Genomic DNA, 15,151 nt, shown 5'->3' on the forward strand with positions numbered 1-15,151 from the left:
GTATTAAGCAACAGATCTGCAAGAATTTTCTGATATTTAGCTACACTGTGGAAAAACAGCAGCCATATTGTTGTGGACAAACATGTAAGATTATTACAGCACCTGCTATGAATGCACATGCACAATGCTTCTCTATGCTGCAGCCTGCTTGAACTCTAAGAGAGGAAAACCTGCCTATTGTTTCAATAAAATTGTTTTATGGTTGTCACATTCCATCATCGTAAATATAACAAATACATCAACTAAGAAGCAATGAAGAGATGACAGGCTTTATTAACCCCAACTCAATTAAGCTTAACGAGTCCTCTGATCATAAGAAGGTTATTTATTCCCATTTAGTCCTGTGTTGGCCCCGACGCGGAAAACACAGGATACACATTTGGTTTAATGAAATTAGAGAGGCTGATGATTTGTGGGGCCTCTATCACATTGCAATGTCAGAGAGAGAAAAGCGATGTGTTAGCAGCGTTGATCTCAGCTGTGGTTCATTTTCACAGTGAGAGAGACGGTGTGTGTGTGTGTGTGTGTGTGTGTGTGTGTGTGTGTGTGTGTGTGTGTGTGTGTGTGTGTGTGTGTGTGTGTGTGTGTGTGAGAGAGAGAGAGAGACAGACAGAGATTATGACTCTTGAAGCACACAAAATCTGCATTTCTCTAATGGAAAAACCTTGGAAGTAACAAGCAAGGATTTCCTTTTTTAAGGATAAAATCTCCAACACTTGTTGCCCGTGTGTGCAGCACTGTATACGTTCAGGTATATGTCCCTGAGCCTGTGATGTGCAGGTCTATACTTAAACCCCCAGGGGTCATAGTCTCCTGTGGGGGCTGGGCTAATAATAACCAAATTGATCTGCCCCTGACATTTGTGCCCCCCAATGAATCAGCCAATAGCTGACATTTCCATGCTGCGACCCGGCCCACAGGCCCTGGAACACAAAGAAGACAGCAGGACAAAAGGAAACTCCAACATGCTGCACCGCTACTTCCAGGATATATAAATACACATATATGAGCCCGTTCAAATGGATGTGCACTGACACATTCTCACACTCACCTTCTCAATGTCCTCCAATGTCTTGTAGTACTTTGCTTCAGTCTCCTGGATCTCCACTAAGCAGCAATTTCTCTTATCATCTTCAGTCATACCCATTTTCTACGGAGAGAATCGGACAGATGTTATAACAGGAACATCACATTGTATGATTGTTAGGCTTGTCATTTAATTGACAACACATTTGCCTTGTTTCTGTTATGATTGGTTACTGTTATAAGTGAGACTATGGAGGATTATGTTTGTTGTTCTTTACTGATGATTTCTAGTTAAAGCTAGTGTCCCATGTTCTATCTACAGATTTGATAAGAAAGCATAACTGGGGATTGAAAGGGACCAAAACATTTTTTTTTCTTCAGACAGAGCTTTGCACTTTCAAAATACCCAGGTTTACTTTAGTATTTTGAAAATTTTTTTGTAGACTGTTACAGGGGCAACGGTAGCGAAGACTGGAAGCAGGCTGACACGCCCCCACTACGTCATCATCACAACAACAACACGCTCTCCCTGTCTACGAGCCTGTTCCCCCCCTGCAGGACCAACCTTCGGTCCTGGGGGGACAGGGCCTTCTCCATTGCCGCTCCCACCCTCTGGAACTCTCTCCCTAAAAACATCAGAGACTCCCCCACACTCACTTCCTTCAAGAAATCCCTAAAAACTCTAAAAACTCACCTCTTCATCACTAACTCTCATCCTCTTCCCTCGACACTACTTCTATGTTGTATTGTTCTCTTAGTTTTTGCTTTGTTTTTTGTTGTTTCCTGTCAAAGGGTCTTTGAGTATTTAGAAAAGCGCTATATAAATCTAATTTATTATGATTGTTTTTCCCCCTGATTATAAAACACTGCTTCCTGGCCAAAATATTGATAGAAATGGCTAATTACCTAACACACTTTAGAATAAAAAATAATAGCTACTGAAACAAAAGAAAATGACTTAAAAAATCTAAAGTTTTAAAAGTCTTTTTACCGACTGTACGGTTAAGGAGCTACAGCACTGTCCTTCAGGTTGGACTCTACGAGCTTGTAACTCTGTGTGGGTGGACTAGCCAGAGGAACAAGGAATATTTATGTAAATGTATACGCTTCAAGGTTTTCAGTGTATGTCCATGCAAGCAGGGGTGTTGTGAGGGGGTGGAAGATGATGGGGAAAGACACAAACGTATCTGCATAAAACATTCCTCATGAGACAAGACGTCTGGGTCAGTCTACATGTACTAACATGGCATGATTTTCTTTGAAAGAACAATGCACTGACTGCTCAAAACAACATGTTTAAATCCTAGACAGCTATAGGTTTCAACTCTGTAAAGGTTTTTGATGCTTTAGCTGTGAAATGAGTAGCCCAGCTGGTGAATTACTGATTTGGCTATCCAGGACAGTTTTGGCTGTTCAAAACAAGTAATGACAATAAAAAAATTTGAGCTAACTATGTACAAACGCATGTCCAGTCCAGGCCTCAATCCAGCATGTAATCAACCAATCAGAAGCAGGACTCAAAGCCAGCAGGATAACGGCTATTGTCTTGTTCTTTCAGGTTTAATATGGCAGCTGTGTTCATCGGTGATGTCAGTTAACGCTGTAGTCACCAAGCTGAAGTCACAACGGTCTCCAATGGGCTTTGAACCAGATGGGATCGCCTTTTTTTCTCTTGATTGGCTCAGCTCAGTGTTCTAATTGGCATGGCGTTCTCTTGGGACTTTGATTTAAATGAAGTGTTGAAGGGAGTTAGCCGACAGGGTGGGGATGAGTCACAAGCACATGAGCACTCACCTGCATGTATCTGATCTGCAGCACGGAAAAGGCAAAGCAGTGCAAGTCAGAAGTCAAATTTACCAACAGTTATGCAAGAAATACAAAAAGTGTGTTAAGGGAAAGGAAGCCATTCAAATGCATATCACATAGATGTAAAAAGGGAAGTGGGCGAGGGTGTGATTGCTTCACTATATGTTTTGAACTTACAGAGAAATCCTTACAAAGAATGGATTACATCCAAAGAGGTGTCTATGTTACAAGAAAATACAATACTTACTGTAAGTCATGTAACCTTAAAATGGCATCAGATTTACAGTATAACCAACACTCCAGACAAACCACTATCAATAACTAAAGCCAAACAAAAACACGGAAATCAACTGTGACACTAAATTCTTACCATGGGTTGTCGTACTTCCACCTTAATGATGTCCTCATAGATGTCATCGCCATCGTCCTCACACGGCACACAGTCGTAGATGTCATCCTCACCCACGTCATGCTCACTGTGAAAAGAGAGAGCCTTCTGTCACTTCATGAACAGAACCATGGATAAATATATACTGAACCTTCCTCCTCAACCTGAAGAGATGAGGAGGAAGCACATGGATATCAATCAATCATTACTAAAACATGTGCATCAACCTATAATATCCGTTATAGCACATTGTTAATTATTACAATGTGGAGACTGTATACTACAATTAGTCTATTAAAATGCAATGATAGTAAAAATAAGTAATGCTAATTAAATTGGCCTCAACAATGCTGTAGAACTAGCAGATGTACAAGAGCAATGCACAGTTGAATGAACATGTGGTACTAGAATAGAATAGAATAGAACAGAAAGTCTTTATTTTATCATAATAATTCTATATAATCATTATTAATAATTAAAATAAAATAAGGCAGGCAGAAATGTCTGGGCCCCTGAAAGGCCCAGGCAACGGGCCCTTCCAGAATATGATTTAAATCAATGTATCTCCATGTGACTGGGCCCCAGAAAGCTTTCCCCTGAGGGGGGATCCCTTATGGGCGGCCTTGGGGGGCCAGTGGTGCATGTTTGAGTTTTGTGTGGTTATGGCTCAGACTATAATGATCATTGGACATTTGACTTGCCAACTAAGTTAGTTGAATTGTAACATATTTTTCCTGAACTTGTGTTTATAGTTAGAGATCTTGCGGGAGAGGGGGAGGGGGAGGAGGATTTGGTTGCCATGGGAAACAGGAAGTAGGGAGGGATTGCCAATGTGCAGCTATACATAAATATAACCACATGATAACTGATGACAGAAATCCAGATTATGTTTTGCCTAGTAACGGCATGGTTGATAAATTCATAATGATGATTCCTCAGACATGTGATATATTAATGTATATGCTGCCTGAACATGAAAATCAATAATCAAAAATTCATCAGGAAAAAAAAGGTCATTGGACACAGAATGTTTAAAGCTTACAAATAAGTATATGTATTGTTTCATGTTTCAAAATTCAACGTAATCAATTTTGTGTTAAAAAAGATAAATCCTAGGTTATTACTACAAAAATATTTATTATTATGACACAATAAGTATGTTGTGTTCTCTATGTATTTAAAAAGATCTTTTTGTATTGTAAAAAAAAAATCATCTTGTTCTAACAAAACCTTTTCACTTTTTGATGTGATACTCGTTTAGTTTTTAAGTGTTTATTTCTGTCTTTTCAGTAAGAAGCAGACATCGCATCAAAACACAACCTGAACTCAAAATAACGACTACTTTCACTTTGCCCCAGAAGACTCATTATGTCCCTTTTAAACTACTTTGACAGCCGAGAGGCACGGAGCAGTCAAAGCAGTGCAAGCTCATTATCTTTCACAAGCCCTGCCTGTAGAGTCCTATTGGTGTTCCGAGCGTGGGGACACAGAACTCAATGTTCAGAAACCGCTGCTGCTCTGCGTTATTGAGTGGCATTTCCCTTTAATGTGTTTATGTTGCTTTGGCACCCAGCTAGCTAACTGACCTTTAATTAGGCAAGCAGCCAGCAGAGAAAAGACAGTTACTGTGGAGAGGAGCGTCGTCTGGGAAAGAATCCTCGTGCTCCCAGAGTCCACACAGAATCTCCCTCTGTTGTGTAAAAGCAATTATTGTTTTGGAAACTTATTGAGGCGGTGGAGATGCCTCAGCAGGATTTCACTTTGGCTGTGGGCCCACATCGATGTAGTTAATAAACAGGGAGCTTAAGGTCGCCAAAAAGGGAAATAAATGATTAAAAACTGTAAATAAATAAAGATAGTAAAGAGGTGCCTGCTAAATAATGGAGGACAAAGTCTGGCAACTGTTTTTTCCTCATTTGCACAAAAGTCCACTCACATTACTTGTAATGAGGTGCAGTATAATGCCCATGTTTAATGTTTCCATTGATTCAGTTCATTTACATTGTTGGCTCAAACTTAATACCCCTTTAAAAACCTAGATTACATTACGGCAAATTGGCAACTATTACAGGAAATGTTTGGATTGTACATGATACATAATATGGACATGATTACAAGCTTTAATCTGGAGTTTCTCAAAGATTTCCAAGCAGATATAGCAACACTTCATAGAGATGGAGACTGACATAAAGCCATGTTAAATGTTCAAATGTAAATGTGTTTCCACCGTGGGGAACCAAGGTTTAAATATAGTGACTAGACTTCTATTTTTAGCCCCCAAAAGGTCCCTTCTCTGGTGGCAATACTTTCCAAAAGTACAGGGACTTTCTGGGTTTCTTTCTAGATCTGGATGTTTCCAATTGGTGCACTAAAGGTGTAGCCTTTTCTCATGTCAGCTGTGACGGTCCTCCCGCCTGCAGGGCCTGCTATTGGGTTTTTGCCCTTCTGTCTGTGAGCAGTGGTCTGCCACACCTGGGCAGACTTGGCCAGTCTCCCAGGTGTAGGCTATTGAAGATCGGGCAGTCAACCTCTCATTCCCTCTCATCCACTCCAAGCGTCACACCGTCACCAAGGCTCCTTAATTGCGCCATGATTTGTTGTAGTCTGATTATGTTAGTTTAGTTTGACAATATGGAGCACACACCACAGCTGACACACTGGTTGAATTACAAACACACCTCATCCTCTTTGTAAATTGGTTATTTTTTGGGGGTACTATGTAATAAACTTTACACCACTTAGTTATAACCATTTCCCTTGTTTTTGTCACGCCTTAAGAGCCGGGTCGTGACACAGCGAACCAACTTAATGTGTCATCAGAACACAATGGCAGCTTGAGGCAGCTTCCTCTGAAAAAAAAAAAAACTCTTGGGAATGTCTCATATTGTGTTCTGATTTTACTCAGTTGTGACCAAAAACATGCAAGTAGTCTTACTGATGTCAATTTTACATTTCTGAAGTAGAGTTTTGGAGCCCAACTTTGGCGGTCAACACATAAGAAATGACTATTACTAAACTAACCTTGTGGTTTAAGTGGAAATTTTGTGTGGAAAAAAATAAGCCAAGGCTTTAATCAAAATGCCATATAGTAGTCAAGTCAGGCTCATTTTTGTCTTTCATTGACATCTACAGAAAGTACAGGGACTTTTGGGTGTGCTTTGCAGTGTTGGATGTTTCTGATTGGTGAACTAAAGGTGTAGCTTCAGCCAGTTTACAGCCTCGACAAGGAAAGCATACCAATAAAACCATTAATAATATGTTTACCAACTAGTAATTCTGTTGTAGACTATAGCAAAGGTGGTTACGTTTAACCTTGTAACTGATGAAATGTACACATCCCTATTAGTCAACTGAGCAACAGGCTAAGATGGGGAGCTGAAGAGGGCCTGAAGTCTCCCTGCTAACAGCTAAAAATGTGTTTACCTGTCAGTGAGATGAGCCCCGCCTCTAAGTGTGCATAAATCAGCCATAGTGGAACAAGATGGGTTACGAGAAAAAAAACCACAAACAGGATGTAACAATGAAGTGTCTAGACATGAGCTATTCATACAGGCACTGTTTGCCTCTATGAAGATCTAGGACCAACCAAAGGTTTGTTTGCCAATTAGACAGTGTGTAGGTTTAACGTTGCGTCGTTGAATGACACAAAGTTAGGCAATAGTTTGCCAAGGGTATTAAGGTGCATCAGTATATGGGGCACAATCAACAAATCACATTAATACTCCATTCCCATTGTTTAAATTCACCAGCATTCACCCATCCCTTTCTGAAAGTTGGGAAACTGAATACATAAACATTATCAATAAATCAAAATTGTGGTTTAAGTGGTACCTGAGTTTTTTTTCCGCTAAGTTTTGCCCCTCTGCTGAAATGTCCTTGAGCAGGATGCTTAAAGCCCACCAGCTCAAGGGATGCTATTTTGTTATCTGACCCGGCTTGATCAGCGGACAGAGAAAGGAGGATTTCTCTTCTTGGATTTCTTATCCAAATATATCCGTCTGGGCCCCCAACATGAGTATTCTTTATGATGATTCTTGATAGGGGCTATAACCTGGCTGTCCTCACACCAATCCAGGTTTAAACAAGGGAGTGCAGTTTTACAAGAGTCCACAAAATAGGATATTTTGAAAGGATTTTTTTTTATGAATAAATGTATTCTTAAGCAAGATTTACAGGCATACATTGTAAAAATTACAGGTTTTAGGATTTGCTCCATAGTGACACAACCGCCTGAATCTGCCATCTCTGCGACAACATTCTTTGACCGTCAGCATGAAAAGGGGACATAAATTATCAGAGAAGATGGAGCTGCCCTCTATCAAATATTCAGCCTGTCGTCATGCTCGTGCAGGGCCTGTTTGAAGTTTTAATTGAGGTGGCTCGGTTCACTCTCGGCCCTGTTCTCCTTCGGTCTTCATTAAGTAAAAGTGGCTGATGTTGAATACTGACGAGGCGCTGTGTGGGAGGACAGTGGCCAGCCAGCCAACGTTGTCCCCTCGGTGTCTCCTGTCTGAACTCTGAAGACTCCACAGAGACCCATGCGTTGCATGGCAGGGAAGATTCAGAGTGCAGATGTTGTACTTCATTTTTGCTTTAATACCCCAGGGAGAGCATTACTATGCAACTGAGGTCTGGTGCTAAGATATTAATAAATCCTGTGTAAAGATCTAAGATGAGGAGGATCTCTGAGGAGAGGATGCTGTATGTGTTCCTCTAGCTTCCATCTATTGAGCCTCAACTTGTACTGACATTAGTGATAGCTTTTAAAACAGAAATATTCTATTGATCAGTCATGACATTTAAGCCACTTCCTCTTTCCCAGTTGGTCATTTTGTCAATATCCAATGATCCTTTTGGTCCAACAATTCAAGTCAAGATATTTTTAATGCATTTCATCATTGATTACTTATTGATTATTAAATTAGACTGACATGGCTTTACAATTTTAGAGGGAAAGCTTCTCATTCATCAAATTTCATTTCAGACAACCAGAGTCGATTTGGCCTGTTTCCTAAATGAATGACCTATACTGATTATTCCAAATACGAGCCAGATGATTCGGTACATTCCAAGGATTGTAAAGGCCCAATTCACTATGCCTGATTGTTTTTGATCAGGACAGCGTGATGCTTGGGACCCCCATATACTCTTTAGCCTCTGGCAGGTTCCCCTGTCTTGAAATGTATTTAACTCCTTGGGCATATCAATGGCAAATTCATCAATGGAAACTTCTTAATATGTTTCCTTATGTCTAAAATACATTATTTACATTTTATTGCTGCAAATAATGATGTTAGTAGATCTTTAGTTTTATCCATTCCCTGTCATGATTGCAAGTGCAACAAGTGTTGCTTGTTTCCCTTGTGTGTTAATGTTTCCTTGTGTTGATGGGTTCCTAGTTTTGTCTTCAGTGTTTCCTGATTTATTTTATAGTTGTCAGTGTTTCTTGTATTGTATTCCTGCCTCTGTGTGTTTCCCTCCATGTTGATTACCCTCATTGTCTTCACCTGTGTTATTAGTCTCACCTGTGTCTGATTACCCCTGTCTCTATTTAGTCTCTGTGTTCTTTCCCTCGTATTGTCAGTTCATTGTTGTAAGTTGCCAGTGTCGTTTGTCGGTGTTATGTGTCGGATGTTAGTTGTTGTCAGAGTTCACCAGTGTTAGTTGTTCCTGTGTGATCCCTTGCGGCTTCTTGTTTTCCCTTTTTGGTTTGAACAAAGTAAGTTTTTGTTTTTGCCTTTTCTTTATTAAAATAAATCATTTTTGTTTGATCTGCATTTGGGCCCAGTTCATATGTTTTCAACACCCGTGACATTGCCCCTTCTTCCCTCCAAGTTTCCATGACCCTTAGCCCCCCCCCCCCCCCCCCCCCTTTTAAAAACCCTGTTTAGGTTACCAGTACAAGTAAGATCTGAAACCTCCAACCTCAATCACCCCCATCATGACAGAAACATTAGCATGTAATACCTTCAGATATAATTAAATCTGACAGGGAGTATTTGTTATGAATTAGCTGCTCATTAGCTTGTGTTCATTGGTGATGCAGATCGGCACACGCCTTAGACAAGCATGAGAAATGTTGAGGAACTGGAGAATAAAACATGGACAAAATCTGGCTAAATTTACGCTCCATGTACAGTAAGAAATTACGTTTGTGTTAAAATCTGGTCAAGGTTACAAAGGCGTGTGTTAGATAATGGTAGGGGGTTCAGGAAGATAGTATTGATGGATGCATTTCAGGAGCAAGGGCTTGCACAAGCTGTGTGTGTGTTATGTGAAAAGAAAAGCGTGACAAAAGAAAGGGACATATTTCTTCACCACAACTTTACTATTTATGTGCCCTTGTCTCCTGGGCTTTAATGGACAATAATAAATCATTTAAATGCACTCTTAGGTGTGTGTGTGTGAGAGTGAGTTGGTATTTGTGTGTGCTCTAGCATGTGTATGCATCAGAATGCATCAGTAAGAAGGGGAGTGGGTGTAGAGACCTGCGGACTCATGAATTAGACCTTATTTTCTGTTTGATTACACAGTGACAGGCCAGAGGGTGTCCAGTGCTTCTGCACGCAACAGGCCTGCTAGCCCATTGCTCTCAGGCCTCAATGCCATGGAGTTAAATCAGTGGAGGAGTATGACTCACAATATCAGCGCTATACTCAGCACATGCAGTCACCAAAGGCTGGGCTGGCTTTCAGGTTTGTATTTAAATAATGTTGAGTTTTGTATGTAAAGTTCTTTTTGTTTCAGCCGTGTAGTGGGTTGCACATAATAAATAATAAAGCAATGCTGGATCTGTTCAGCCAATACACAGACTTAGAAACGCAAACTCAAAAGTAAACCTTAATGCTCTCATATGTTGAATAAATCACATGAACTCACAAAAAAAAAATAAAAAATAAAAAATAAAAAATGTGCAGATTATTTATCATCTACAAAAAATAAAAAATCTGGAGCAATGGAGGCAGAAAATATCAGGAGTTATCAAAATCAAAATTGTTTTCACATATGGACTCCTGAAAATAATGTCAGGAGGACTGCTCCGGATATTCTCCCGACCTGGCTGTTCACATTATGCACCTCACAGCTGGAGATTATCCCTGTCAGATGGAAGGGGGGGGCGGGGGGTCTTCTGGGGTAAGATGTGACATAAAAAAGTCCACTACTTCCGCGACAACATACTGACAAACAGAAAACAAAACGCAGTTTGGACGTGCACGAAGATAGTAGCGGTCGTGGGCAGACAGTCGATGCAGTGCAGAGTGAAAAAATTGGCTGTTTGCGTTCACACATATAGCTCCTCCTGGAAATATCAAGCATTTTCTGCAAGTGTGAAAGCCCATTCAGAAGCATCTTCTAATGAGTATAACTATCTACCTGCACCTCTTTTCAAGGCCACACATCTGTACTTGTCAGGGTGTTAGTTTAGAAGGACACTGGAAAGGCCGTGTTAAGGCCCAGTCACGAGATAATAGACAAAGTCTGCAAACAAGCTGATCACAAAAGAGTAAACAAATATCTCATCTGAAGTAAAAAAATATTCCTGATTAGCCGGACAAGAAGAATTACTTTGGGTTCAACAAAAATAAAAGTTACTTCTTAAAAGCAATCAAATATCACACATGTAAATCTATGTCCCCAAACACAGGAAGATATTATTGAATTCCACAGAGTGAACTGTGTGTGTAATTACTCCCTGCTTTTTGAGCCTTACATAACACCAACAGGTTGAAATTTTAATTTATTTCACACCCTGCTAAACTCAGACTCCAACACACCCATGATAACATTAATAACAGAGAATGGCAGCATTGGGTACGAATGAGAAGTAATATGCCAACATGTAATTGCACTGTCTGGGATTAAAAATAATTAAAGGGATTTAACTGGTTGACTATTGAGAGGAAATGTTTTTCAATCAAACAGCCTATATTGTATTAAGTCATGTCAGCAGAAGCATTAGTTTAGAGGCAAATAAATGCCAAAGTTTCTTTCTGAATAACCAAATTACATTATTATAAAAAAAAATAAAAAATAAACAGAGTGTAAATACATGTTCTGATGTACTTTTCCAGCTAATGTTTATTAAAAACTCAACTCAACTAACTCTGGAGTCTTTTAGCGGCCGGAGGCAAAAATTCACAAGAGGCCCCTCCAATCAATATTCATCACCATTACCTCATTAATAATCTGACACTGACAAAAAAATGCAAAATGTAAGCAGTAGTTAGCAAAGGTTGTCATTGAAAACTTTGAACATTTTGAGCTGCTGCTGTGGTTTAAAGTTTGTCAGCCCTGCAGACCTTGAGAGCTGAGCGTCAGTGATTCTACCGTTAGTTTTCATGTTTAGTTTAGTTTCTTAGTTATGTCATCCACAGCAAGGACTTCTGAGCTGGGTTGGTACTTTGCTTAAGGGCACCTTGGCACCTGTCCAGCTGCCAGACCAGGATTTCTAGACTTGGTCTTCCCCAGGACTTGAACTGGTGAACCTCGGGTTCCCAACCCATGTACCTACACACTGAGCTACTGACCCCCCCTAGGCAGGAAATAACACGTTTAAAAGTTACGCAATAATGCTCATAAAATGTGTTAATGCCAAACAACTTTCTTGTTTTTTTTAAATCTTTTTTTACACTGCTGCAAACACTTTAGAGGCCATTTCTTTTATACAAATATGTCATTTCTGACTATATCAGGTGGTGACATTATCTCTCAGTTTAAACACCTCAGACTCAATACCTCGCAGTAATTAATACCTTGGCTGAGCTCCATCCGTTTCTCAAGCTATTGGCTTTTCATGTCAATCTGCCCGAGGGATTAATGGAGCAAAATAAACTGCAAAAGAGTGACACAAAAGCCTCCCGACACTGTTTGCTTCGGAATGGGAATCTATGTGTGGCTTTTCTCAGAGGCAGAAGTCCCTTGGCGACTGTACCCTATCCACCCCCATTTCATGCTTTGTCAACTCCCGGATGGAGTCATTCAAGACGAGGACTCAAGAGTCAAAGCAAGAGATGTGACATCCTGAAGCAACAGGAAGGACGTATAGAACAGGATCACCTCATTGACCCAGGAGACCTCACTTTGGCAAGATGTTGGCCCTTCACCTGACTCAGTCGAGCAGAATGCAAATCACAGGACGCTTTATAAATGCATACACCTGCACTTTCCGTAAAACCCTAATGCCTTTTGTTCACAGAGAGCAGCTCCGACAGCTGAAAGCCTCAACAGAGCTCACTCCTGACATGATATTGTAAATATGGAAATCCTGAAACATGGTAAGTGACCTCTACAAAACCTCTACAATGATCAACAGTCAACCACAGGTGTTGCCCATATATTTACGGCCATGCCACTGTTTGCAGAACATCGAACATAACAAGACCCCCCTCAGAGTAAATCTAATAAAGTAGTTATATCTATAAATACTGTACCATCATTGCATTACAGAAGATTGAACTCCCAGCCACCCCCAAGAGACCTCTGGGGGTCCACCAGTTCATGTCTTTTAGCTTCACCACATTAAAATGAAAGGTTAATCAATATTTTGCTGCGCAGGCTGCCCAAACTGTTTTCCATTTAACATTTGGTGCTCTGACATGATCTCAGTTTTTAAATCTCACCTCAAAATCCATTTTATAGATTGCCTTCCGTTGCAGTTAGTATCTTTTGTCGTCTCGTCGCTGAACCTAATGATGCCATTTTATCCATTGTATTGATTTTTATTGTACCCTGTAATAGTGCCATCTTACTCTTCAATCCTGCTTTATTTTCTCACACTAAACTTTGTTTTTGGTGACAATATTGCTTTTTATTTCTTATTCCATACAAGCTGCTGTTTTTATGTCACCATATGTTCTATTAGTATTATTTTCATCCTCTGGGAATCCATAAAAAATTCCATTAAAAAAAAGACAGTTTTCATTTGGTAAGATGATCATTGTGCTCCCACACACTCCTGCACTCACAGTTTATTATGCATCAATATTTCAGGCTAATTAATAAGTCTTTGAGAGCAGGGTTATTGCTAGTGTGGCCTGTGTACTACGCATGTCCAATTGGATTAGGTGCAGTACCCGCTGATGAATCAATTATGTGTCCGTCCATTGATGGAACTAAATGCATACATGTTCTTTGTTAAAGGTCAAGAGCAGCAGTGCTGCACAGTGAAATGATTTATTCTATAGGAGCCAGCCCCGCTGTTCCTACAGGTTACACACAGAGCACCATGTTAAAACACCACTGACCATTTCAGAAAAAAGAGGTGAACTCTAGCTACATGCTAATAAAAGGTTTAAGAGGCCAAAGCTCACTAATGGAAAAACTGGATTTAGAAGGTGACAGGTTGGAGGTCAAATCAAGACCACTAGCTAGAGGAAGAACTGCATCAAAACACACGTCTAAGTTTAATCGCTTTGCAAGGGGATTTTGTGACATAGTGAGGGTAGGATTGCACTGCTTTTGCGCCTGCTAAACATGAACAAATAAAAAAAAAATACACTCCATAATTCACAATCAACAGCACCAACAGCCACTGGCAGATGGAGTGGAGCAAAACGTCCTGCAGTATTTTTTAAGAGATGTCCCAGGCAAAATGTCCAGTGATCAGGAAAACAATTTCCCCTGTGTATGACTTTACAATAAATGATCTGGATTTAAAGTCTGTAAATATGACTTTGACATCACTATTAATCATATAACCAGGGGTTATATGGCTAAAGACTTCATCCACATCTGTGGAGACAGTCAGGACTCGGGAGCCGTTACACACCAGGATGTGAGTTTACTCTGAATTCTACCAGTCAGACAGAAAGCTTATTTGAAACTCTGTGAAAACCATTTTACATTTTCCAAGTAAACAAAAACCCAATCTGGTATCAAAACGAAACACAACCCTGAAAAAGTTTCCCCTCCCCTCCTAGCTCATCATCTTCATGTGGACAAAACAGCTCCGTCAGCATGAGATGCATCTGCGCTAGGGGTAAAGGTGCAGACTGCTTTTCTCCACAGTCAGACTCAATTTTTTGGAGCTATTAGCTACTGCAATCCATCCTTAGTGAACCAGGTCTTCTATCTTTTAAGTAACCAGCCCTTTTACAGCTGATACAGTATTTCATAATGATTGAACAAAGGTGGGTTCTGAACCCTGAGTAGAGTTTTCGGTCATGTAAAATAAGTTGTCACATTGTAGAAAGAAAAAAAAAGTTGTGTTCAATTGAGCCGGGAAAAACAGCTTATGTACATGTGAGAAAAAAAACAGAGTTTATCAGTCAAAGAAAGAAGCTGGCATAATATTCCCTGATGCGTTTTGAGACATGTCAGGAAATAGGAGTCTGATATAAACTTCTCTGGAGTAATGAAGCCATGCGCCATCATACCACAGGGTACATGATGAAAGACATGGACATATTTCATGTTTTATTTTCTTTCAGTGAGAACACTTGAATCTCATTTAGTTTTTTCCTGAAATATTAAAATCAGTGTTCTCTTCTCTCTTTAGGATTTTCCTTTCTGTGCAAGATGCTCAAGATGCTGTTCAGTTTTCAAGGTAAGAGCCCATGTTCCAGGCTTTCAGGGCTACATGTTTGGCTAAGACGCACTCTAATCCAGTATTAGCCTGCTTGGCTGTAACTTCTCTCCTCCAGCAAGAGCACATTCTGCACCACAACAATCTATTCAGCGAGCATATACTATATATATATATATAAATAACCTACATGCTCCCACTCTCCTCTCTCCTATCTTGTGGTGATGAATGGCACCCATCTCCGAGTGATTGACTAATCATTCTCTATTAATCTGCTGTCACTGCTGGAACTCTCAGACCCTTCGACTCTTTTTCACACCCGGCATAACCCACCCACCCATCCAACACATTGCCAACGAGGCGAGCAGAAAGGCAGCTAGAACATAAGCCAGAGCAGAGATGGTGTC

General features: G+C 40.2%; 1 protein-coding gene across 4 annotated transcripts in view; it reads right to left on the minus strand.

Annotated features, from left to right (window-relative positions):
• Positions 1-15,151, minus strand: part of vav2 (vav 2 guanine nucleotide exchange factor) — a 237,648-nt gene that overhangs the window by 43,534 nt on the left and 178,963 nt on the right. For all 4 annotated transcript variants that reach the window (XM_061061084.1, XM_061061083.1, XM_061061086.1 and 1 more), the window contains exons 5-6: positions 3,203-3,308; positions 1,052-1,150 (exon numbers count right to left, since the gene is read on the minus strand). In XM_061061084.1, the coding sequence (XP_060917067.1) occupies positions 1,052-1,150; positions 3,203-3,308 (205 nt within the window). The remainder of the gene's footprint in view (positions 1-1,051; positions 1,151-3,202; positions 3,309-15,151) is intronic.

This window comes from Labrus mixtus, chromosome 17 (genome assembly GCF_963584025.1).
Source record: "Labrus mixtus chromosome 17, fLabMix1.1, whole genome shotgun sequence".
NCBI lineage: Eukaryota > Metazoa > Chordata > Actinopteri > Labriformes > Labridae > Labrus > Labrus mixtus.